General features: G+C 34.9%; 1 protein-coding gene across 2 annotated transcripts in view; it reads left to right on the top strand.

Annotated features, from left to right (window-relative positions):
- The window catches only part of EEA1 (early endosome antigen 1), a 127,941-nt gene that overhangs the window by 22,382 nt on the left and 81,385 nt on the right, over positions 1-24,174 (top strand). For both annotated transcript variants that reach the window (XM_079142821.1, XM_079142822.1), the window contains exon 2: positions 22,628-22,720. In XM_079142821.1, the coding sequence (XP_078998947.1) occupies positions 22,628-22,720 (93 nt within the window). The remainder of the gene's footprint in view (positions 1-22,627; positions 22,721-24,174) is intronic.

Below are 24,174 nucleotides of genomic sequence, written 5' to 3'. Positions count from 1 at the left end.
CAGAGACTACGGCACATGCCATTATATGTGGCTCTGACACCATCCTGAGTGCCCCAAACCAGTGCTACTCTATTTTGATTTTTTTTCCTTGACAGTTGTTTTTGCTTTTAAGCTTTTGAGTAATAAGAACTAGGATATATGTATTTTGAAGTGAAAATCACAACAAAACAGAAGTTCAAATTTAAGATTCTAAAAGAGATTTCATTTTGATTCTATATTTTTGTATTTTAAATCTACTAAATTGTTTTTTAATATTCACATAATTATTTTTTCCTAACTGTACATAAAATAGGTTTATGATAACAATACTAACATAACTGTTAAGATCATTGAATAAATTTTATTGTGTTATTTTTAGCAGTTTTTTATGTTCTTATACAGTATCACTGAGGATATATAATCAAAATCCTGTGTTCTTTTAAGTACTCTAAATATTTTCTCTCTGTGGTTATATCATCAACTTAATATTCAAATAGGTTTTTAAAAATTAAAAAAATTTAAGATTATTATAAAATATACATAATACATTGGGCATGGTGGTACATGCCTGTAAACCCAGCTGCTTGGAAGACTGAGCCAGAAGAATTGCAAATTCAAGGTCTATTTAGGAACTTAGTGAGACCTTGTCTGAAAATTAAAAAATAATAAAAAGGAGTGAGAATGTATCTCTGTGGTAAATTGCCCCTGAGTTCAATCCCTACCTAACACCACAAAAGAAAAAAAATTTACTGATTTATATTTGTATCTATATACATCTACACACATATAATTATATGTATAATTATGTATATGTATATATATGTATATACATACACACAATACATAATTTATATTTTTTGCCATTCTTGTATGTATAATACAGAGGTATTAGTTATATTTGAATTGTTGTGCGATCATTGCAACCATTAATTTCCAGAATTTTATCATCTCAAAGTAAAACTCTGTGCCCATTAAGTTGTAACTCTATTCCTCCGATATGCCCTAGCACCTGGTAACCACACTATTCTGTTTTTTATCAGTAGGAATTTGACTATTCTCAGGTACCTCATGTAAGTGGAATCATATAGTAGTGGCCCTTTTGTGTTCATCTTATTTCACTTAGCATAATGCTGTTTAACTTCATGTTGCAGCATATATTGGAATTTCCTTCCATTTAATGACTGACTACTGTATTGCAGCACATAATTGTTGCAGATTTTATGCCAATTAATTTTTTTGCAGAAAAGTAGTGTAACCATTATGTGAAGTTATTATTATTACTTAAAAATCATTTATTACTAAACTATCTTTGGTGCAAGATTAGGATGCATGAAATACTCATGAATATGTATATTGTGGTGGTGACCATTATGTTGTAATATTTTGGTTATCCACCAATCCACTGATGGACGTTGGGTTGTTTCTACCTTTTAGTTGTTATGACTAGTGCTGCAGTGAATGTTGGTATATAAATATCTGTTTTAAAATATCTGTTTTAGTTAGGCTTTTTTTTTTTTTTTTTTTGCGGTGCTGGGGATTGAATCCAGGGTCTTGTGCTTGTGAGGCAAGCACTCTACCAATTGAACTACATCTGCAGCCCTTTAGTTAGGTTTTGACAAAATTTTTTGTTAAGCAATGGTATTATTAACTAAACTAGAGAAAATAATATTTTCCCCTTGGATGGTAAAGAGTTGAGATGAATGAAGGATTTGGTTTTGGTTGTGATGTATTTGAAGTACTGTGGGCAAGCCATTATTTGACATCTTAGGTAGCAACTGGGAATGTGGGTGTGGAGATATAGGGTGCTAAATTGGGTTTTTCTTTGATAGTTCAGATGAGAGAGAATGACAGCTTGAATTAAGATAGTGGCCAGGGAGATGGAGAAAGGAAGATAGCTGTAAAATTTATGTGGGCATTTAAATTAACTTGGTGATTCGATATGAAGGTTAAGAGAGAGGAGTTAAGGATGATGCCATGGATTTAGGCAAAATGAGCGTGTGATGGTTTCTGTAATCTGAGATAGGGAATGCAGTTGGGAAAATTTGTGAGAAAGGATAATTAATTTGGTTATGGATAAGCTGACTTTGTAGTGTTTTTAAGGCATTCAGGAAGAAATATTTAGCAAGACAGGAAAATATGAATTGGAAGTTCAGCAGTGGTCAGGATTAGATTTAAAGTCTTAGTATTATTGTCAGCAGTGTTAGTAATTAAAATTAAAGGAGTAAATGAAATTACCTACAGAGTATTAACTAAGAGGTCAAGTATGAAAACTGCCTGGGAATCTTTCCAGTGCTTTATATGAAATTATTTTATTTTGTGAAATAGTTTTTGTTATTCACAAATATACCTTTTACTTCATCTATATATTAGAAACTCTTAATGGTAGGAAAGGGGTAATGAGGACCCTATGATAGCTTTGGTTATCCATTTATAGTACAAGGCTCAGTTAATGCATTTAAAGTATGCTTCTCAAGGTCTACATATAGTAGTAGTTTACTTTTTGAATTAGTGAAAATCTTTCTAATTTGTTTTTATGGTGGGATGAAGGCAAAATTCAGTAACAAAATCAATGCTGAAAGTTACATTTCACAAGGGATTTCTTATAAATCCCCAATATTCTGAGGTTGTATATCATATAATTTTTAATACTTGTGTTCTTTCAGTTTCAGAAGTAATTTTGCTAAGTGTAAATTGTATACAGTACCTGTCTCAGTTCATTCCTGCTGCTATAACAAAATATCCAAGGCTGGATAATCTATAAAGAACAGAAATTTAAGCTGGGTGTGTGGTGGCAGATACTTGTAATCCTAGTTACTTGGGAGACTGAGGCAGGAAGATAGAAAGTTTGAGGTCAGGCTGCACAATTGTTTAGTGAGACCCTATCACAAAACAACAACAATAGCAAAACAGGAAAAGGCCTGGAGAGTTAATTCAGTGGTACATTACTTACCTACCATGTGAGAGGACTTGGGTTCAGTGCTCAATACTGGTAAATAAATAAAAAAAGAACAGATATTTAGGACTGGAGTTGTGGCTCAGTGGTAGAACACTCTCCTAGCATGCGCAAGGCCCTCGATTTGACCCTTGTCACCACATAAAAATAAAATAAATAAAATAGAGGTATTGTGTTCATCTACAACTTAAAAAAAAATATTTAAAGAACAGAAATTTATTTTCTCATAGCTATGGAGACTTGGAAGTCTAAAGATCAAGGTTCCAGATTTGGTGTCTGATGAGAGGTGCTTTCTTCTTCCAAGATGGTGCCTCTTGTTTTTTTATTGTAAACAAATGGGATACATGTTGTTTCTCTGTTTGTACATGGAGTCAAGGCATTCCATTTGTGTAATCATAAATTTACATAGGATAATGTTGTTTGATTCATCCTGTTATTTTTTTTCCCTTTCCCCCCACCCCTCCCACTCCTCTTTTCCCTCTATACAGTTCTTCCTTCCTCCATTCTTATCACCCTCCTTATCCCTAACCCTAAACCGAACCCTAACCCTAACACTAACCCCTGCCACTAACTCCTCCCACCCCCCCATTATATGTCCTCATCCGCTTATCAGCGAGATCATTCGTCCTTTAGTTTTTTGAGATTGGCTTAAGATGGTGCCTCTTGATGTATCCTTACACAGTGGAAGGGGCAAAAGGAATGAACAACTGTCTTATACCTCTTTTATAAAGTTCTTAATTCCATTCATGAGGTTTCTACCTTCATGATTTAAATCACCTCCTAAAGTCCCTACCTTAAATACTTTCATATAGGGGATTTGGTTTCAACACATGAATTTTGGGGGTATACATTCAGACCACAGCAGTGGTTTATCAGAGATTTTTGTAAAAGTGAAAGTTTGATTTTAGCACACTCACCTTTTGCTGGAAGGTTAATCTGTTGTTAACTCAGCTTTTGCTGATTTGCCTTGTTTCCTGGAGTGGTACATGTTGTGCCTCCCTAGTAGCTGGGATTACAAGGTGTATGCATTTTGATAAATCATACATAAGTGGAGTATAATTTCTAATTTTTCTGACTGTACATATTGTAGGATCACATCTGTCATGCAATCATATATGTACATGAGGTAATAATGTCTGTTTCACTCTACTGTCCTTCCTATCTCCATACCCCTTCCCCTCCCATCACTCCCTTCTCCCTAATATAGAGTAACTCTATTCTTCCCTAGTACCCCACCCCCTGTGAATTAGCATCTGCATATCAGAGAAAACATTTGGCCTTTGTTTTTTGGGTTTGGCTTATTTCATTTAGCATGATATTCTCCAACTTCATCCAGTTACCTACAAATGCCATAATTTATTCTTATTTAAAACTGAGTAATATTCCATCATACACATTCACACACACACACACACACACACACACACCACATTTTCTTTATCCCTTCATCTGTTGAAGGACATCTAGGATGGTTTCATAGTTAAGCTATTGTGAGGTGAGGTGAGGTGCTATAAACACTGATGTGGTTGTGTCACTGTAGTATACTTATTTTAAATCCTTTGGATATAAACCAAGAAGTGGGATAGCTGGGTCAAATAGTGGTTCCATTCCAGGTTTTCTTAGGAATCTCCATACTGTGTTCCATAGTGGTTGCACCAATTTGCAGTCCCACCAGCAATGTATGAGTACATTTTTCCCCACATTCTCACCAGCATTTGCTTGTATTCTTGATAATTGCCATTCTGATTGAGATGAAATCTTAGTTTTGATTTGCATTTCTCTAATTACTAGAGATGTTGAACTTTTTTTTTTTATATATTTGTTGATCGATTGTTTATCTTTTTCTGTAAAGTGTCTATTCAGTTCCTTAGCGCATTTATTGATTGGGTTGTTTGGTTTTTTTTGTGTGTGTTAAGTTTTTTGAGTTCTTTATAAATTCTAGAGATTAGTGCTCTATCTGAAGTATATGTGGTAAAGATTTTCTCCCATTCTGTAGGCTCTCTCTTCACATTATTGTTTCTTTTTCTAGAAGAAGCTTATTAGTTTGAATCCATCCAATTTATTAATTCTTGATTTAACTTCTTGCACTTTATGGGTCTTATTAAGGAAGTCAGATCCTAGACTGACATGGTGAAGATATGGTCCAGCTTTTTCTTCTATTAGGTGCAGGGTCTTTGTTCTAGTGCCTAAATCTTTGTTCCACTTTGAGTTGAGTTTCTTGCAGGGTGAGAGATAAAGGTTTAATTTCATTTTGTTATATGTGGCTCTCCATTTTTCCCAGCATCATTTGTTGGATAGTCTATCTTTTCTCCAGTGAATGTTTTTGGTGCCTTTGTCTAATATAAGATAACTATATTTATGTGGGTTTGTTTCTGTGTCTTCTATTCTGTACCATTGGTCTACATGTCGATTTTCATGCCAGTACTATGCTGTTTTTGTTATTCTGGCTCTATAGTATAATTTAGGGTCTGGTATTGTAATGCCTCCTGCTTCACTTTTCTTGCTAAGAATTGCTTTGGCTATTCTAGGTCTCTTATTTTTCCAAATGAATTTCATGATTGGTTTTTCTAGTTCTATGAAGAATGTCATTAGGCTTTTAATAGAAATTGCATTAAATTTGTATAACGCTTTTGGTAGTATGGCCATTTTGACAATATTAATTCTGCCTATCCAAGAACATGGGATCTTTCCATCTTCAAGGTCTTTTTCAATTTCTTTCTTTAGTGTTATGTAATTTTCATTGTAAGAAGTCTCTCACCTCTTTTGTTAGATTGATTCCTAAGTATTTTGTTTTTGTTGGCGCTATTTTAAGTGGGGTAGTTTTCTTAAATTTTCTCTTTCAGTGGATTAATTACTGATGTATAGGAACATGTTCGATTAATGGGTATTGATTTCATTTCTTGGTACTTTGCTAAATTTATTAGTACTAGAAGTTTATTGGAGGAATTTTTTGTATCTTCTGAATATAGAATCACATCATTGGCAAATAGTGATAATTTGAATTCCTCTTTACCTATTTGTATACCTTTAATTTCTTTCTTCTGTCTAATTGCTCTGGCTAGAGTTTCAGGGACAATGTTGAATAAGAATGGTGAGAGAGGGCATCCTTGTCTTGTTCCAGTTTTTAGAGGGAATGCTTTCAACATTTCTCTGTTTAGAATTATGTTGGCCTTGGGTTTAGCATACATGGCTTTTATGATGTTGAGGAATGTTCCTACTATTCCCAGTTTTTCTGGTGTTTGGAACATGAAGGGGTGCTATATTTTGTCAAATGTTCTTTTTGCATCTGTTGATAATCATGTGATTCTTGTTTTTAAGTCTATTGATGTGATGAATTGTTTATTGATTTCCATATGTTAAACCAACTTTGCATCCCTGAGATGAACCCCACTTGATCATGGTGTGCTATCTTTTTAATCTGTTTTTTGTATGTGATTTGCCAGAATTTTATTGATAATTTTTGCATCTATATTGATCACGGTTATTGGTCTGAAGTTTTCTTTCCTTGTTGTGTCTTTGTCTGGTTTTGGTATCAAGGTGATACTAGCCTCATAGAATGAGTGTGGAAGAGTTCCCTCCTTTTCTACTTCATGGAATAATTTGAGAAGTATTGGTGTTAATTCTTCTTTGAAGGTTTTGTAGAATTGGCCTGAGACTTTTTCTGGTCCTGGGCTTTTCTTAATTGGTAGGCTTTTGATGGGTTTTTCAATTTCATTACTTGAAATCGTTCTATTTAAATCATGTATTACCACCATATTCAGTTTAGTAGGTCATATGTCTTTAGGAATTTGTTGATGTCTTCAATATTTTTTATTTTATTTGAGTATAAATTTTCAAAATAGTTTCTAATTATCTTCTGTATTTCAGTTGTGTCCATTGTGATATTTTCTTTTTCATCACAAATTTTAGTAATTTGGATTTTTTTCTCTTTTTCTCTTTGTTAATGTGGCTAGGAATTTATCAATTTTATTGATTTTTTTTTTTTCAAAGAACTTTTTGTTTTGTTAATTTTTTGAATTGTTTCTTTTGCTTCAATTTCATTGATTTCAGCTCTGATTTAATTTTTTCCTGTCTTCTGTTTTTTTGGTGTTGATTTGTTCTTCTTTTTCTAGGGCTAATGTTAGGTCATTATTTGTTGATTTTTTTATTCTTTTAATAAATGAACTCAATGCAATGAATTTCCCTCTTAGTACTGCCTTCATATGTCGAGAGACTATGTATAGGTATTCTCATTTACCTGTATTTTTTTATTTCATCCTTGTTTTCTTTTGTCCATTTGTCTTTCAATAGTGTATTATGTAGTCTCTATGCAGCTTCTATTTTTAATTTTATCATTGATTTCTAATTTCAGTTCATTTTGATCTGATAGAATGCAGGGTATTTCCTTTTTTTTTGTATTTATTAAGAGTTGCTTTGTTGCATAAGATATGGTCTATTTCTTTTTTTTTTTTTACTTATTTATTTTTTCATTATCTTTTTTGTTGACAGTGATAAATATTTAAAATTTTTTTCATAGGGTAATAATATCTGTCTCAATCTACCATCCTTCCCATTCCCACCTGCCCCTCCTCTCTCATCACTTCTCTCTGTGCAATCCAAAGTTCCTTCATTCTTCCCTACCCGCCCAGTACTATGGATGGGCATCCGCTTATCAGAGAAAACATTTGCCCTTTGTCGTTTTGGGTTTGGCTTATTTCACTTGTCATCATGTTCTCTAGTTCCATTCATTTACCTGCAAATGCCATATTTTCATTTTTCTTCAAGGCTGAATAATATTCCGTTATGTATATATACCATACTTTCTTTATCCATTCATCTGTTGAAGAGTATCTAGGTTGGTTCCATAGTTTTGCTGTCATGAATTAAATTGCTATAAACATTGTTGTCCCTGGGTCACTGTAGTATGTTGATTTTATGTTCTTTGGGTATAAACCAAGGAGTGGGATAGCTGAGTTAAATGGTGGTTTCATTGCAGGTTTTCTTAGGAATCTCCATACTACTTTCCAAAGTGACTGCACCAATCTGAAGTCCCACCAACAGTGTACAAGTGTATCTTTTCCCCCACATCCTCACCAACACTTTTTATTGCTTGTATTTTTGATAATTGCCATTTGACTGGAGTGAGATGAAATCTTAGAGTACTTTTGATTTGCATTTCTCTAATTGCAAGAGATGATGAACTTTTTTTATATGTTTGCTGACTATTTGTATTTCTTCTTTTGTGAAGTATCTAGTCAGTTCCTTAGCCCACTTATTGACTGGGTTATTTGTGTTTTCGATGTTAAGTTTTTTGAGTTTTTTTATATATCTTGGAGATTAGTGCTCTATCTGAAGTGTGTGGTAAAGATTTTCTTCCATTCTGTAGACTTTCTCTTCAAATTATTGATTTTCGCCTTTGCTGAGGAGCTTTTTAGTTTGAATCCATCCCATTTATTGATTCTTAAGTTTACTTCTTGTGCTTTAGGAGTCTTGTTAAGGAAGTCAGGTCCTAAGCCAACATGATGAAGATTTGGGCCTACTTTTTCTTCTATTAGACACAGGGTTTCTGTTCTAGTGCTTAAGTCTTTGATCCACTTTGAGTTGAGTTTCATGCAGGGCAAGACATAGAGGTTTAATTTCATTTTGTTACATATGGATTTCCATTTTTCCTAGCAATTTTTGTTGAAGAGGCCATCTTTTCTCCAATGTATGTTTTTGGTTCCTTTGTCTAGTATGAGTTAACTATATTTATGTGGGCTTGTCTCTGTATCTTCTATTCTGTACCATTGGTGTACATGTCTGTTTTGGTGCTAATACCATGCGGTTTTTGTTACTATTTCTCTGTAGTATAGTTTAAGGTCTGATAGTGTGATGCCTCCTGCTTCACTCTTCTTGCTAAGCGTTGCCCTATTGCCTGCGTTATTCTGGGTCTCTTATTTTTCCAAATGAATTTTGTGATTGATTTTTCTATTTGAATGAAGAATGTCATTAGGATTTTAACAAGAATTGCATTGAATCTGTATAACACTTTTGGTAGTATGGCCATTTTGACAATTAATTAATTCTGCCCATCCAAGAGCATAGAGGGTATTTCCATCTTCTCAGGTCTTCTTCAATTTCTGTCCTTAGTGTTCTGTAGTTTTCATGTGGAGGTCACCTCTTTTGTTAGATTGATTCCCAAGTATTTTATTTTTGTTGACCCTATTGTAAATGAGGTCGTTTTCCTAATTTCTCTTGCAGTGAATTTATCACTTATGAATAGAAATGCATTTGATTTACGGGTATTGATTTTATGTCTTGCTACTTTGCTGAATTCACTTATTAGTTTTAGAAGTTTTCTGATGGAACTTTTTGTATCTTCTAAATATAGAATCATGTTGTTAGCAAATAATGATAGTTTGAGTTCTTCTTTTCCTATTTGTATCCCTTTAATTTCTTTTGTCTGTCTTATTGCTCTTACTAGACGTTCCAAGGAAAATGTTGAATAGAAGTGGTAAAAGAGGACATCCCTGTCTCATTCCAGTTTTTAGGGGGAATGCTTTCAGTCTGTTAATGTGATGTATTACATTTATTGATTTTTGTATGTTGAACCAACCTTGCATTCCAGGAATGATCCCCACTTGATCATGATGCACTATCTTTTAAATATGTTTTTGTATGCGATTTGCCAAAATTTTATTGAGAATTTTTGTGTCTATATTTATGAGGGATATTGATCTGAAGTTTTCTTTCCTTGATGTTTTGGTTTAAGGGTGATAGTAGTCTTATAGAATGAGTTTGGAAGGATTTTCTTCTTTTCTATTTTTTGGTTAATTTGAGGAGTATTGCTATTCATTCTTTTTTGAAGGTCTTGTAGAACCCGGCTGAGAATCTGTGTGGTCCTGGGCTTTTCTTGGTTGGTAGACTTTTGATGGCTTCTTATATTTCATTGCTTGAAATTGATCTGTTTAAATTGTGTATGTCCTCCCACATCAGTTTGGGTAGATCATATGTCTATAGAAATTTATCAATGTTTTCAAGTTTGTCTATTTTATTTGAGTATAAATTTCAAAATAGTTTCTAATTATCTTCTGTATTTCAGTAGTATGTGCTGTGATATTTCCTTCATCACAAATTTTAGTAATTTGAGTTTTCCCTCTTTTTTACTGTGGCAGAAGGCTTATTGATTTTATTTATTTTTTCAAAGAACCATCTTTTTGTTTTGTCAATTTTTTAAATTGTTTCTTTTGTTTCAATTTCATTGATTTCAGCTCTGATTTTAATTATTTTGTGTCTTCTGCTACTTTTGGTGATTTGTTCTCCTTTTTCTAGGGCTTTGAGATATGAGGTCATTTATTTGTTGACTTTTTATTCTTTTAATAAATGAACTCAATGCAATAAACTTTCCTCTTAGTACTGCCTTCATAGGGTCCCAGATATTTTGGTATGTTGTATCAGTGTTCTCATTTCTCTCCTAAGTGTTTTTTTTTTTTTTTTTTTTATTTCCTCCTTGATTTCTTCTTTTACCCATTCATTGTTCAATAGCATGCTATTTAGTCTACAGGTGTTGGAGTAGCTTCTATTTTTTATTTTATGGTTGATTTCTAGTTTCATTCTGTTACGATCTGATAGAATGCAGGGTAGTATTTCTATTTTTGTGTATTTGCTGAGAGTTGCTTTGTGGCATAATATATGGTCTATTTTAGGGAAAGATCCATATGCTGCTGGGGAAAAAGTTTATTTGCTCAATGGTGGATGTAATTCTCCATGTGTCTGTTTAGTCTAAATCATTGATTGTATCATTTACTTCTATAGTTTCTTTGTTTAGAAGATCTATTTAGTGGTGAGAGAGGTGTGTAAAAGTTACCCAGTATTACTGTGTTGTGGTCTATTTGATTCCTGAAATTGAGAAGGGTTTGTTTGATGTATGTAGATGCTCCATTGGTTGGGGCATATATATTTACAATTGTTATGTCTTGTTGGTGTATGATTCCCTTAAGCAGTATGAAATGTTCTTCTTTATCCCTTATGACTAACTTTGGTTTGAAGTCCATTTTGTCTGATATGAGGATGGAAACCCCTGCTTGTTTATGCAGTCCATGTAAGTGATATGTTTTTTCTCTTCCTTTTACCTTCAGTCTGTGGATGTCTTTTCCTATGAGGTGAGTCTCTTGAAGACAGCATATTTTTGGGTCTTTTCTTTTAATCCAGTCTGCCAGTCTGTGTTTTGATTGATGAGTTTAGTTATTCAGGGTTATTATTGAGATAGGATTTGTATTCCTGGTTATTTTGGTTTATTTTTGAAACTTGAGTTACTTTCTCCTTTGATTGACCTTTCCTTTAGTGTAGTTCCTCCCTTTGCTGGTTTTCTTTCTTTCTTTCTTTTTTTTTTTTTTTTTTTTCATTTCCTTCCTGTGAATTATTTTGCTGGGAATGTTCTGTAGTTCAGGCCTTCTAATTGTGAATTCTTTTAACTTATTATTATTATGAAAGGTTATTTTATTTTCAAATCTGAATTTTAATTTTGCTAGATATAAAATTCTTGGTTGGCATCCATTTTCTTTCAGAGCTTGATATGTTATTCCAGGACTTCCTGGTATTGAGGGTCTGGGTTGAGAAATCAGCTGAGATCCGAATTGGTTTCCCCCTATATATAATTTGATTTTTTTTCTCTTGCAGCCTTTAAAATTCTATCCTCATTCTGTATGTTAATCATTCTCATTATAATGTGCCTTGTTGTGGGTCTGCTGTAATTTTGTATATCTCAGGTCCCATCAGCCTCTTGTGTTGATTTTCTATTTCATTCTTTAGATTTGGAAAGTTTTCTGATATTATGTCATTGAAAAGATTGTGCATTCCTTTGGTTTGTATCTCCACGCCTTTGTCTCTTCCGATAAATCTTAAATTTGGTCTTTTCATGTTATCCCATATTTCTTGGAAGTTCTGTTCATGGCTTCTTACAATTTTCTCTGTGCAGTCGACTTTGTTTTCAAGAGTATATATTTTGTCTTCATCGTCTGAAGTTCTGTCTTCCAATTGGTCTAGTCTGTTGGTGATACTTTCCATTGAATTTTTATTTGGTGTATTGTTTCCTTCATTTTGAGGATTTCTGCTTGATTCCTTTTTATAATCTCTGCTTCTTTGTTGAAGTGTTCTTTCACTTCCTGTATTTTCTGTCCAACACCATCCTTTATTTTGAAGATCAATCTAACTATGTATTTTCTAAACTCCAACTCTGACATTTCTTCTACTATGTTGTCTATGGTTTCTATTGTTAGAGCGTCTTGGTTTGTTTGAGGCACTTTTTTCCCTTATTTTTTCACGTTGTCTGTGTGTCTTCTCATCTAGTGGTATGGGGCCCAGGCAGTACAGATTGTACCGTATAGTCTTTTAGTGTTCCTGAAGGCTTCTAGTACCTCATTTTTAAGGGGTAGACCTATATTAACAGCACCAGATGAAAACAATATACCATCTTAAACCAAAGGGCTCCTGTTAAGGCATTTACATTTTTGTCACAGTGAACAGAAATAAAGTGTTGAAATGTTGTCTACAGTATAAACAGTAAGTTTTCTGAAAGCATTGACTCTTTCAAATGATGGACAATGAGGGAACAGAAGTAGTGTAAGATGTGATGTTTATGAGGGAGAGGGAAAGAAGATAAAGGTAAAAATATGTAGTAAGAGCAAGGGAGGAATTAATAGAGGTTGCCTGTTAGTATAAGAGAAGTGAGGGGCTGGGGAGATAGCTCTGTCGGTGGAGTGCTTGCCTTGCAAGCACAAGACCCTGGGTTTGATCCCCAGCACTGCAAAAAAAAAAAAAAAAAAAAAAAAAAGTGAGAAAGAGAATCTAGGGAGACAGAGACAGATGAGAGAAAAAGTATGCACTGATTTTTTTTTAAAAAGGTAAAAATATAGGAATATACAACAGAATTGTCATATACTATTCAAACATCACATTCCTCAATAAATTGATGCATGAAAAATATTTGGCTTCAAAGATGGTAGAGGTGTGAGAAAGAGGGTGAAAAAAGAAAAGGAGGAAAGTCTCAATGGAAATTGAATGATCGCTTCTGTTGGCTTTCAAAAATTTTCTCAGTTTCCCTTCTCCACCTATAGGTAGGGTTTTCTGAGGTTTGATGTTAGCTCCAGTCCAGTGGGTGCTGGACCAGATGGGTGCTTAAATCCCGAGTTACCGAGCGACAAGGAATGCAGCCTCCCTCTAGTCGGTCCACCACCTTTGATCTACTCAAGATATGGTCTGTTTTAGAGAAGGATCCATGTACTGCCAAGAAAAAAGGTGTATTCGCTCACTGATGGATGAAATATTCTATTTATGTCTGATAAGTATAAATTATTGATTGTATTATTTAGTTCTGTAGTTTATTTAGTTTTTGGAAGATCTGTTCAGTAGTGAGATAGGTTTGTTAAAGTCACCCAGTATTATTTTGTTGTGGTCTATTTGATTCTTGAAATTGAGAAGGGCTTTTTTGGGTACATAGATGCTCCATTGTTTGGGGCATAAATATTTACAATGTTATGTCTTAATGATGTATAATTCTCTTCAGTAGCATGAAATGTCCTTCTTTGTCCCTTTTGATTAACTTTGGCTTGAATTTCACGTTACCTGATATGAGGTTGGAAACCCCTCCTTATTTACACAATTCATATGAGTATTATGTTTTTTCCAATCCTTTCACCTTCAGTCTGTGGATGTCTTTTCCTATGAGGTGAGTCTCTTGGAGATAGCATATTGTTGGGTCTTGTTTTTTAATCCAGTCTGCTAGTCTATGTGTTTTAATTGATGAGTTTAGGCCATTAACATTCAGGGTTATTATTGAGATATGATTTAATATTCCTGGTCATTTTGGTATATTTCTGGTTTTTAATTTGATTTAGTTTCTCCTTTGATTGATTATTCCTTTAGTGTAGTTTCTCCCTTTGCTTGTTTTCACTCTTTTTTTTTTTTTTTCTTTCACTTCATCCTCATGGAATATTTTGTTGAGAATGTTCTGTAGTACAGTCTATTTGTGAATTCTTCTAACTTTTGTTTATCATGGAAGATTTATTTCATCTTCAAATCTGAAACAATTTTGCTGGATAATAAAATTCTGGTTGGCATCCATTTTCTTTCGGAGCTTGAAATATGTTGTTCTATTACCTCCTAGCTTTGAGGGTCTGGGTTGAGAAATCAGTTGAGATCCGATTTGGTTTCCTTCTGTATACAATTTGCTTTCTTCTTCTTATGGCCTTTAAAATTTTATTCTTATTTTATATTTTAGTCATTTTCATTATAATGTGTCTTGGTGTGGGTATGCCATAATTTTGTACATTCAGAGTCCTGTAAGCCTCTTGTATTTGATTTTCCATTTTATTCTTTAGCTTTGGGAATTTTTCTGATATTATGTCATTGAAAATATTGTGTATTCTTTTGGTTTGTATCTCCAGGCCTTGGTCTCTTCTCATAAATCTTAAATTTAGTCTTTTCATGTTATCCCATAATTCTTGGAAGTTTTGTTTATGGATTCTTACCATCTTTTCTGTGCAGTCAACTATATTTTCAGTATTAAGTATTTTGTCTTCATTGCATGAGATTCTGTCTTCCCAATGGTCTAGTCTGTTGGTGATGCTTTCCATGAATTTATAATTTGGTTTATTGTTTCCTTCATTTTGAGGATTACTTTTTGGTTTTTCTTCAGAATTTTTGCCTCTTTATTGAAGTGATTTTTCACTTCCCGTGTTTTTTTTTTTGTTTTCACTCTTTATGTAATTCTTACTTCACAGATCAGTTTAATTATATGCATTCTAAACTCCTCTGCGGGCATTTCTTCTACTGTGTTGTCAGTGGATTTTCTTACTGGGGCAACTTGGTTTGTTTGGGGCACTTTGTTTCCTTGTTTTTTTCATGTTGTTTGTGTGTTTTCCCATGTAGTTGTATAGGTCTGAGGCAGTACAGAGTCTACCCTATAGACCTTTATTGTTTCTGAAGATTTCCAGTTCCCCACATTTAAAAGGGAAAACAATATCAACATCATCCAGTGTAAACAATATATAGGCTTTAATCTAATAGCTTCCACCAAGGCATCTACTGCTTTCTTGCTATAAATGGAAATGATGACTTCAATCACTGTGTACAATATAAACCAAAAATTTGCTAAAAGACTTTACAATTTCAAATGGTGGACAAAGAGAGAACAGAAATAGTGTAAGACATGATGTTCATGAGGAAGAAGGAGAGAAGGTAGAAGTAAAAATCCACAGGAAGAGTAGAAGAGGAACCAGCAGAAATTGACTGTTAGCTGGAGAACAGGTAGAAAGGGAATCCAGGAAAACAGACAAGTGAGAGGAAGAATACATATAAAGAGAAAAAATTTAAAATATAAGAATATACAACAACTACAAAACACCATTCATTTATCACCATCCTCAACAAATGATGCGTGAAAAGTATCTTACTCCAAATATGATGGAGAGAGATGTTAGAAAAGAAAAAAATAAAAATAAAATAAATGTCAATGGAAAATTGAACAACTGTCTCTGTGGTGTTTTTGTTTCTCAGCCTTGTGTCTGACTTCTCATAAGATTGCCTGACCCAGAGGAGCCCTGGCAGGCCCAGTCACTAGCCCACTGGGCTGACCTTCAGGTATCCTGGGTTCAGCTGCCTTATAGTCCCAAGATCTCAATGTCACTGCAATTTGGAGAGAGATCACCAGGGATGCGCAATTCTGAGAAACAGCAACTAGATGGCGGCCACCAGCACTCCCAGGAGGAAGACCGCAGGCATAACCAAACCCTTAGGCACCTGACCCTGAACATCCAGGTCCTGGCCAGAGTCCCGGGACAGGGGCAGCTGCGCTCCAAGCTGGCAGTGGCAGCAAAACTGCTAGCACCTCAACCTCCCAGATCCTGACTGGTGTCTCGAGATGGATGTGACTGCATGCAACCAAACTGGAGTCTCCCTGGCAGTGAACCTCAGGGAGGTGGTGGCATAGGTAGTGGTGGAGTTTGGTGGCAGCAGGCAGTGGGTCAGCAGCAGCTGCAGTGGGTTGGTGGTCTCGGCAGCAGGTCAGGGGTCAGTGGCAGCGGCGTTTGCAACGACTGTGGCTGCGGCTGCAGGGGCACCCAGAGAGAAGACCTCCAGGTGACCTCTGGGGGGTGGCAGCGCCATTGGTGGTAGCGGCAGAGTCAGTGGCAGGAGTGTAGAGAATATTTGCAGCCAGGGAAAAGAGCCCTGGGTGCCTGCAGCAGTGGCATCAGGGACAGCTGTGCCCCAAAAGAAGACCCTTGGGCAATGGCAACAGCGTCAGGGACAGCGGCACCCAGAGGTCACTCTACTTGTTATTTTTAATGACAAGTGGTCGTCTCTGCTTGTTATTTTTAATTGTCCAGTTTGCTGAAAGTTTATATCAGAGTTTAGTTAACTTATTTCTTAGTTTTGAACATGCAGGTTTCTCATAATTTGTCAATTTTGGAGATAATGCATTGCTTGGAATGCCCTTTCATCCTTTCCTGGAAAATTTCTGATCAAACTTCAAGCCCAAACAGTGATGTGGTGGAATTTACAGTGTTTTAAAAAAGTGTCTATTTATGGCAAAGGGCAGTAGCCTTGTTCTGAATTCACACGATGGCTTCTTACCGCATGTAGGACATTTTTGATACCTATTGTGGAACTTGGTTGACACTACCTGTTTTAGATCCTAGAACCCTGTATGCTTGTGTGTATTTGTTTTAATTTTTGTCATCTGAAATGTTTAATCTCGTTTTTGAAAATGGTTCTGCCTTTTTAATATTTAAGCATTCTTGATTTTTCATTGATCTATGACTGCAGAGGCAGTGGGTTCCATGTGAACCCTAAGTGCCATTTGCACTAGAGTTCTGGACGTGCTTTCTCTCCATGGCACATTTAAGTGTTTTAAGTCCCCTATGCCATTCCACATTGTCATTTTAGTCTATTTGTGTGTGTGTGTGTGTGTGTGTGTATGTTTTTAAAATATACTTCATCTGATAACTTTCCATTGGGGCACATTTATGTATATTTCTTTAAACAGTCTTATTTCTCCCTCTTTGTGCATTTTTCCCATCTAGTTGATATGATTGCTGTTCTACTCAATTAAATGTAACTTTAATTTCAAGGAACACATGTTTTTTCAATTACAGCATTGATCTTTTCTCTCTCAGAATTCTATCTGCACTGAGAATCCCTCCAAGTAGCATTCTTTTATTTATGTATTTATTTTTTTTCTGTTTACTTCTTATCTCTTTTTGTGTTTATTAGCTTGGTGTCCCCAGTCAGTTTGTGGTCTCCTTAAGGCATGGTCTTTGTTTCTCCTACAGTGCTTTCACACTCAACCTGCTCCTTTTTGGCATTCAGGGCCTTGTGAGGTTATTGGTTACTCATGAAAGATGAATACACATCTGTTGTATCTATTGAAGAAACTATTAAACAAAATGAATGTATTATGTGCTTTCGGGTTTCTGTAAAAGGTATCTATGTTTATGTAATAATTTTTCTATTAATAAAATTTGGAAGGTATTTCTCTATCACTTTAAACTTTTAGCACAAATTATTCTTATCCTATTGTTTTTGTGAAATAAAAATTTTGTAATTAGAAAAGCTAGAATGCTTTGTTTCTTCAGCGTCTGTGTCATTCTACTTCTCACTGAAATAAGGTGACTAGTGTATAAGGACAGAACAAGAAGTTCTTTGACAATATAGGAAAAGCCAGGGAAAGAACATTTAAAAATGGGCATCAGAAACCCATATCTTATATGATGAATGGCCTGTTCTTTCTCCTTGTACTCTCCATGCCTCTTGGGCTTATGTTTTTTATGAAGACTATTTTAAGCACATTTGCAAAAGGGAACCAGATGTGGTGGCTCATACTATAATTCCAGGTGTTGCGGAAACTGCATCATGAGAACCAGAAGTTCAAGGGCCACCCTGGGCAACTTAGTGAGACTGGGTCAGGAAATGAAAATAAGGGCTGGGGCTGTAGCTCAGTAAAATGCACTTGGGTTCAATTGCCAGTACTGGGTGGCGGGGAGGGTTTGCTAAAGGGTATTTTTGATGATGGTAATAGAATTATATATAAGTACAATATTTCTTTGAATTTCCCACTACCTTGCAGGTAGAGTAAATCTCAAGTGAAAAATCACCTGGAATCTGGAAAAAGAATAAATATATGGGAAAAACATAGCTTTTGTTTCTAGTATTTTAAAAACTGTTTTAGTGTGATGCTACCCAAATGTTAATGAATTAAAAATGAATTTATGGTTTTATGCAACAATTTAAAAAAAATATTTTTTAAGATGTTGATAGACCTTTATTTTATTCATTTATTTATATGTGGTGCTGAGAATCGAACACAGTGGCTCACACATGCTTAGGCAAGCGCTTTACCACTGAGCCACAACCCTGGCCCAACAATATTTATTGTTTATTAATGTTTAATTTTTATGTGGTACAGGGGATTGATCCAGGAACACTCTATGACTGACTACATCCCCAACCCTTTTTATTTTTTACTTTGAAACAGGGTCTCACTAGGTTTCCCAGATTGGCCTCAAACTAGAAATCCTCCTGCCTCAGTCTCTTGAGTCGCTGGAATAAGAGGCATACACCATCACACTGAGCTGCAGCAATTCCTTTTTAACCTTTTCACTATTCATTCTTTACCACATTCTGGTGTAGAAAGTTTTGGAAAGTTAGATTTTGGGAAAATGTAAAGAGAATGTAGAAACCAAGGCCTGTTCTTTCATACTTCACCAGAAAATCTGAGATTTCTTAGACAAAGAACAAAAACCTGAGGAAAGTATTCTGAAGGCTATTGAACTTCTTTAGATAAATCTAGAGTGGGGAGGATCTTGGATCAGTGTACCTTTTGTGTCCATGGTAACTAAGGATAATCATTGGGAACAGTCAGGGTACTACTTCCTTAATCATTTGACTCGTGGTTCTTTTGTTGCTAATTTCTTGTTTCTGTAAAGCCAGCTGAGGTCAGCATAATGGATTAAAAAAAAAAAAAAAACCTATCAGTGACAGAGGCTAGGAATACCAATCTCTTTCACCCAAACATGTTCCTGGAAACTTGAAACTATCACCAAATACTCAAGATATAAAGAATAATTTCCACCAATGGGAGAATGACCCTCTGAAGTCGGGAATCCTCATCAGAGACATTGGAAGGGACACCTGAGCGTCATGTGGTTGAGGCTTTACAAGATCCTGTTGTGCCTTCAGTCTGTAGGAGAAAGCTAGACCTATTCCCCCAAAGCATAGGCATCTTAGGAAAATAAGGACAAAGAGAATAAAATGCGGGAGAAAGTGGAGGGCTACTGTCCTCTTCCTGCCCCCGATTGTTCTAACACCTTTAGTTACTCAACATGTGAAGATGAGACTATGTATTAAAAAGCTGACCTGCTGAGGCTCAGGAAGATGGTCCTGACAGATTTCAGAGTCACAGTATGAGGGTGCCTGTGTTATGCCTCAGGAATCCTGGATCCGGCTCTGTGAGCTCTGAGGTCCAGGAGCCCAGGTCCTCTTTTCTTGCAGTTGCATTCTTGGCATAACCATCTCTTTGCTTTGGTCCTTTCCTAAGCTCTATCTGCCCGACCTTCTCAAGGTCTGGGAAATGGTACTCCCAGGAGAAAGGGCAGCACAACCAAGCTAAGGGGAGGAGAGGATGCTTGGGTTCTGAGACCTGACCCACTGAGGGGTGTGTGCAAAACCAAAGAGCAACCTCACCAAAACTGGTAGGAAGTTCAAGCTTAATTTCATAGTTTTCTCTGTTGTTTGCTCTTCTCATTGGTTGAGTTCTTGTCTGTCAAAGAGATAGAAAGCTGCTTTTATGCTGAGATGCTTAAGTCTAAAGAAGAATGAGATCCTCAAGTCTAAAGAAGTAAAAATAGTCAATTGGAGGCATTTATTTTATTCCGAGGATTGAACCCAAGGATGCTTTACCACTGAGCCACATCCCTAGCCCCAGTCTCACTAAGTTGCTTAGGAACTTGCTAAGTTGCTGAGGCTGGTCTCGAACTTGTGATCCTCCTTCGCCACCTCACCCAGCTAAATTTGAGGCTTTTAACTTTCCCTAGTATCTCTTGATTTGACAACCAAAAAGAGAATCTTCATGCCCAGCACCTTTTTTTTTTTTTTTTTTTTTTTTTTTTTAAACTTTTGGCTAGAGATTCAGTTTGAATTCTTCATTCTCAGTGCTTTATCTGAATTCTGCCACTTTTATACTTGATTTGGATAAGTCTCAGTGTGTGGTAGCAGCAATAATTCTTGGATAAGCTATAATGATTACTTCCATCTTTAGCTACTGTTTGGTTGATATCCTTTTTTGGTCACTTGTTAGTAGGGTACCTGTCCCTTCTGAAATGTGTCTCTGGTGTTCTCTGGCCATATGTGTTGGAAAGTTATACAAGATAATGGTCATTCCTTTAGTCTAACTCTCATAGTACTCAGAGTTCTGAGAATCCTAAAGAAGATGTAAGTACAGACTGAGTGTCCCTTATTGGAAATCCTCGGGACTGTAGGTGTTTAAGGTTATTAGTTTTTGAACTTGTATATATGTAAAAAGATCTCTTGGGGATGGGACTGAAGTCTAAAATGCATTTATGTATCATCTCCACCTTATATAGTAGCCTAGAGGTAATTTTATACATATTTTAAATAAATACTGTGCATAAAAATTTCTCATTTTGAAATTTTTTACTTGTATATCATGTTGGTGCTCAAAAAGTTTCTCACTTTGAAGCATTTCAGATTAGGGATGTTCAACCTGCACTTTAAAAGAAGTTTAAGATCATTTAATCTCCCTGTTGTTATCCTGGCATGCTTAGTTCATCCTCTTTCTTCCTAGGATATAAAATAGGTATTTAAATTAATCTTACATCCTCTTTTGAAGGAGTATGTTTAAAAAGAGTTTTGGTTTCCTTGTTACTTTAATTACCTGCTGCTATTTTCTGCTTGTCTCAGTTTCCCAATTTTAGAAGACTAATATAAGGAGAAAATTTAAATAAATGTACAAAGTATCTGCCTAAGGAAATAAAATTAAAGTTAATGTGTATTGTGCAATTTGATTATCAATATAAAACTTTTTTTTAATATTGAAGTAATTTAACTATGATTTAAGTTCTGGAAAAAAAAAGTATAGCAAAACCAAAATGGAAAGCCCAAACCTCAGAACTCTTATAATCTTGTTTTGATATAGACATCATTATTTGCATTTTGGAACTTTTCTTAGTGGTCTCCCACCCCTTGCCTTGCTGGTATTGGGGATTGAACCCTGACTTACATTTTCTTTTTTTTTTTTTAACATGAATTTTTAAAATTATTTTTTGAGTCAAGTTCTTATTGAATTGCCCAGGCTGGCTTCAAACTTGTAATCCTGCTTCAGCTTCCCAAGTATCTGGAACTACTGGCTTGATCTACCATACGTGACAAGTCCTATTTCTTATACAGTTTTTTAATGTAATTATAGCTACAGTGTACACATTGTCTACTGTTTAATGCAATTTTAATAATCATCTTAATTGATCAATTCAAAAGAGTATCAGTTCATTCCTATTTGGTATTTAGGTTGACTATTTAATGATGATATGCATCGTATTTGTGTGTCAAAGCAAGTGTATAGTGAGTTGTTCTCAGTCTTGGGTGCCTGAGGTGCATTTCAGTGGAGATGTATGTCTAGCAGAGAAGCAGTATACATCAGTGATTAAGAACCACATTGCTAGAATTAAAACTTTTGTTACATTTATTAGCAGTGTGACTTTGGGCAAGTTTCTTAGTCTCTATGCTTTTGTTCTCCCATTTGTAAAGTAATAATCATGCTAGTATTTTTTTTTTTTTTTTTCTTTTTTTTTGCAGTGCTGGGGATTGAACCCAGGGCCTTGTGCTTACAAGGCAAGCACTCTACCAACTGAGCTATTCCCCAGCCCTATAACACACATTTTTGATGAGGATTATTGTGTCAGTTCTTGTGTCTTAGATCTCTTCTTATCCAGAGTTTAACTAGATTTAAAATTCATTTAAAGTAACAGCTAGATATTAATGAATGGTAATACTAGATGATAAATGCTGGTAGGGAAAAAAATTAATCCTCCAAAACGTGTCTTGGTGGTGCCATATCAAGTATTAGGGATAGACTGGTACCTGGATGGTCTGAGTGGTAGGTGAATGGGTGGCTAGATATTTTGGCCTGTGTGTTGTTATGTGTATTTTTTTTTTTTTTCTTTTCTTTCCTTTTTTTTTTTTTTTTGGCACTCCTCAAATCATTGTAGTTTACTTTGTGTCATAAAGAGAGCATTGCAAGAGGAATCAGAAGATCAGCATTTTAGTTCTTTTTTTTCTGTTTTTTTTTTGTTATCTGTGTAATTAATAAGAAGTTATTTAACTGCTTTAAATTTGTTTTCTCCTCTGTAGAGATTACATATGTCTTACTTTTCTCAGAGATGTCAATGATTAAGGTGTTTGTGAGAGTGAATTTAAGACTATAAAACATCATATTCAAAAGTAAACTTTATTAATTTAGAAAGACAAAAAATGAATTGAATGCATATATAAATCTCAATACATATATTAGACACAGTCTTCCATAAAAGATATTGTTAGTACTGTTTGTTATTATTTTGAAGATATCTACTTTTCTTTATATCAAAAGGTTTATATTATTACATGGCTCTGAATGTGATATTAATATCTGCTTTGTTTTTTTTTTCCCTCCCCTCTTTGTTTCAGACTCCTGGGAGAGTGGGCTCTCAAGGTTCTGATTTAGATTCAACAGCAACTCCTATAAATACAGTGGATGTCAATAATGAAAGCTCTTCAGAGGTATGAAAATCATAACATGGCAATACAATTCACTGTGACTTAAGGGAAAATTAGCAAATATTTGTGTGACTTGTCTGTGTAGGAAGAACTCTTAGAAGTCTACAAATTAGAATGTGAATTTTGAGGTTGAGAAAATTTATGTTACAACTTTGAAAAATAATATTGCCAATTTGTCTTTCATTCTGATGTCATCTCAATTTTATGAATTTGTTTTAGTCTATGTATAAAAAATTGCTGGTGAATTTATGTCTATTTCTGTATGTGTACTGTCGAGAACTATTGGGCTAATGGAAAAGTAGGCTATTTATAAATCTTACAGTTATTTTCTGTCTTCAATTATGGCTTTGTAAGAATTTTTTGATAGTTTTATTAAGAAACTAGTGGAAAATATGCCTTTTTAAAAATCAGCCTCAATTTAAAATAAATTAATCCCTGTGATTGCATTATTATTTTTATTTTTTAATAAACAAGCAATATTTGTTTATTATACAAAAAAGAGATAGGAAAGAGGACTCGGAAGTCACCCCTGCCACAGATCAACACACTCACTCTTTGTCTAATGTTTTTTATCAGTCACCCCTCTGGGCTACCTGAAACTCCCACCCAGACCTTTTCTTTGTTCTGTCCTTTCCTGTAGGTTGTCTAGTCTTTTGTGTCTCCTGGGTGTTTCTGGGTTTGTCTTTCTATCTGTCATACTTGTTTTGTTTCTCTGATCATCTGTCTTCATGTATATGCATAGTAGCCATAGTAAGATTTTACAGAGAGTGAGAAAATTGTCAGTTGAACTCTATTAAGAACAAGTTTAAGATTTTTTTTTTTTGTTTATGGTACTGGTGATTGAACCTAGAGCCTTGTGTACTTTTGTGCAGCCTAGGCAAGTACTATACTTTTGAGTTATATCACCAGTCCAGGAAATGTTTTTCAGAAAAGAAAGATTTTTTTCAGAAAGATTTTTCATACTATATTAATGATATAATGGACTTAAAGTGTTCAGTTTTGTTCCAGGAAAGAATCTAATAATAACTGTAAACTTTGGTCAGACCAAAAACAAACCTAAAACCAAAAAACAAACAACAACAATAACAACAAAAAACCCAAACCAAAAAATAGTATTTCCAATGGGTATTGCTCTCAAGCAGCACTTGCTTTGGCAATGCTGTTGTATTGTCTTAGTGGGGTTGTCTTCCCACTTTTCGAGATAGTTGCTTTGTACTTTCTTTATCCTCAAGTTTCTCAAATCTTTTACCCTCTTCTTGCTTTCCCCTAGTTACCTTCATAACATTAAAATAATAGGCACCGTCACATAAATGTCCTTGTTTTATCACTAACACTATACTTTTACTTTAGTTCATAGAATACAGTTTCCTTTGCCTATCAGATTTTATTCTTTTCTCTAGTTCTCTGAATTCCATTCTGGCTCCCCTCATCTCCCCATTCCTTTCTATCTCACTCTT

The sequence above is a fragment of the Sciurus vulgaris genome (assembly GCF_902686455.1).
Source record: "Sciurus vulgaris genome assembly, chromosome: 5".
Classification (NCBI taxonomy): Eukaryota; Metazoa; Chordata; class Mammalia; order Rodentia; family Sciuridae; genus Sciurus; species Sciurus vulgaris.
Note: the sequence above shows the minus strand (reverse complement) of the source record. Positions and strands in the feature narration are given on the sequence as shown.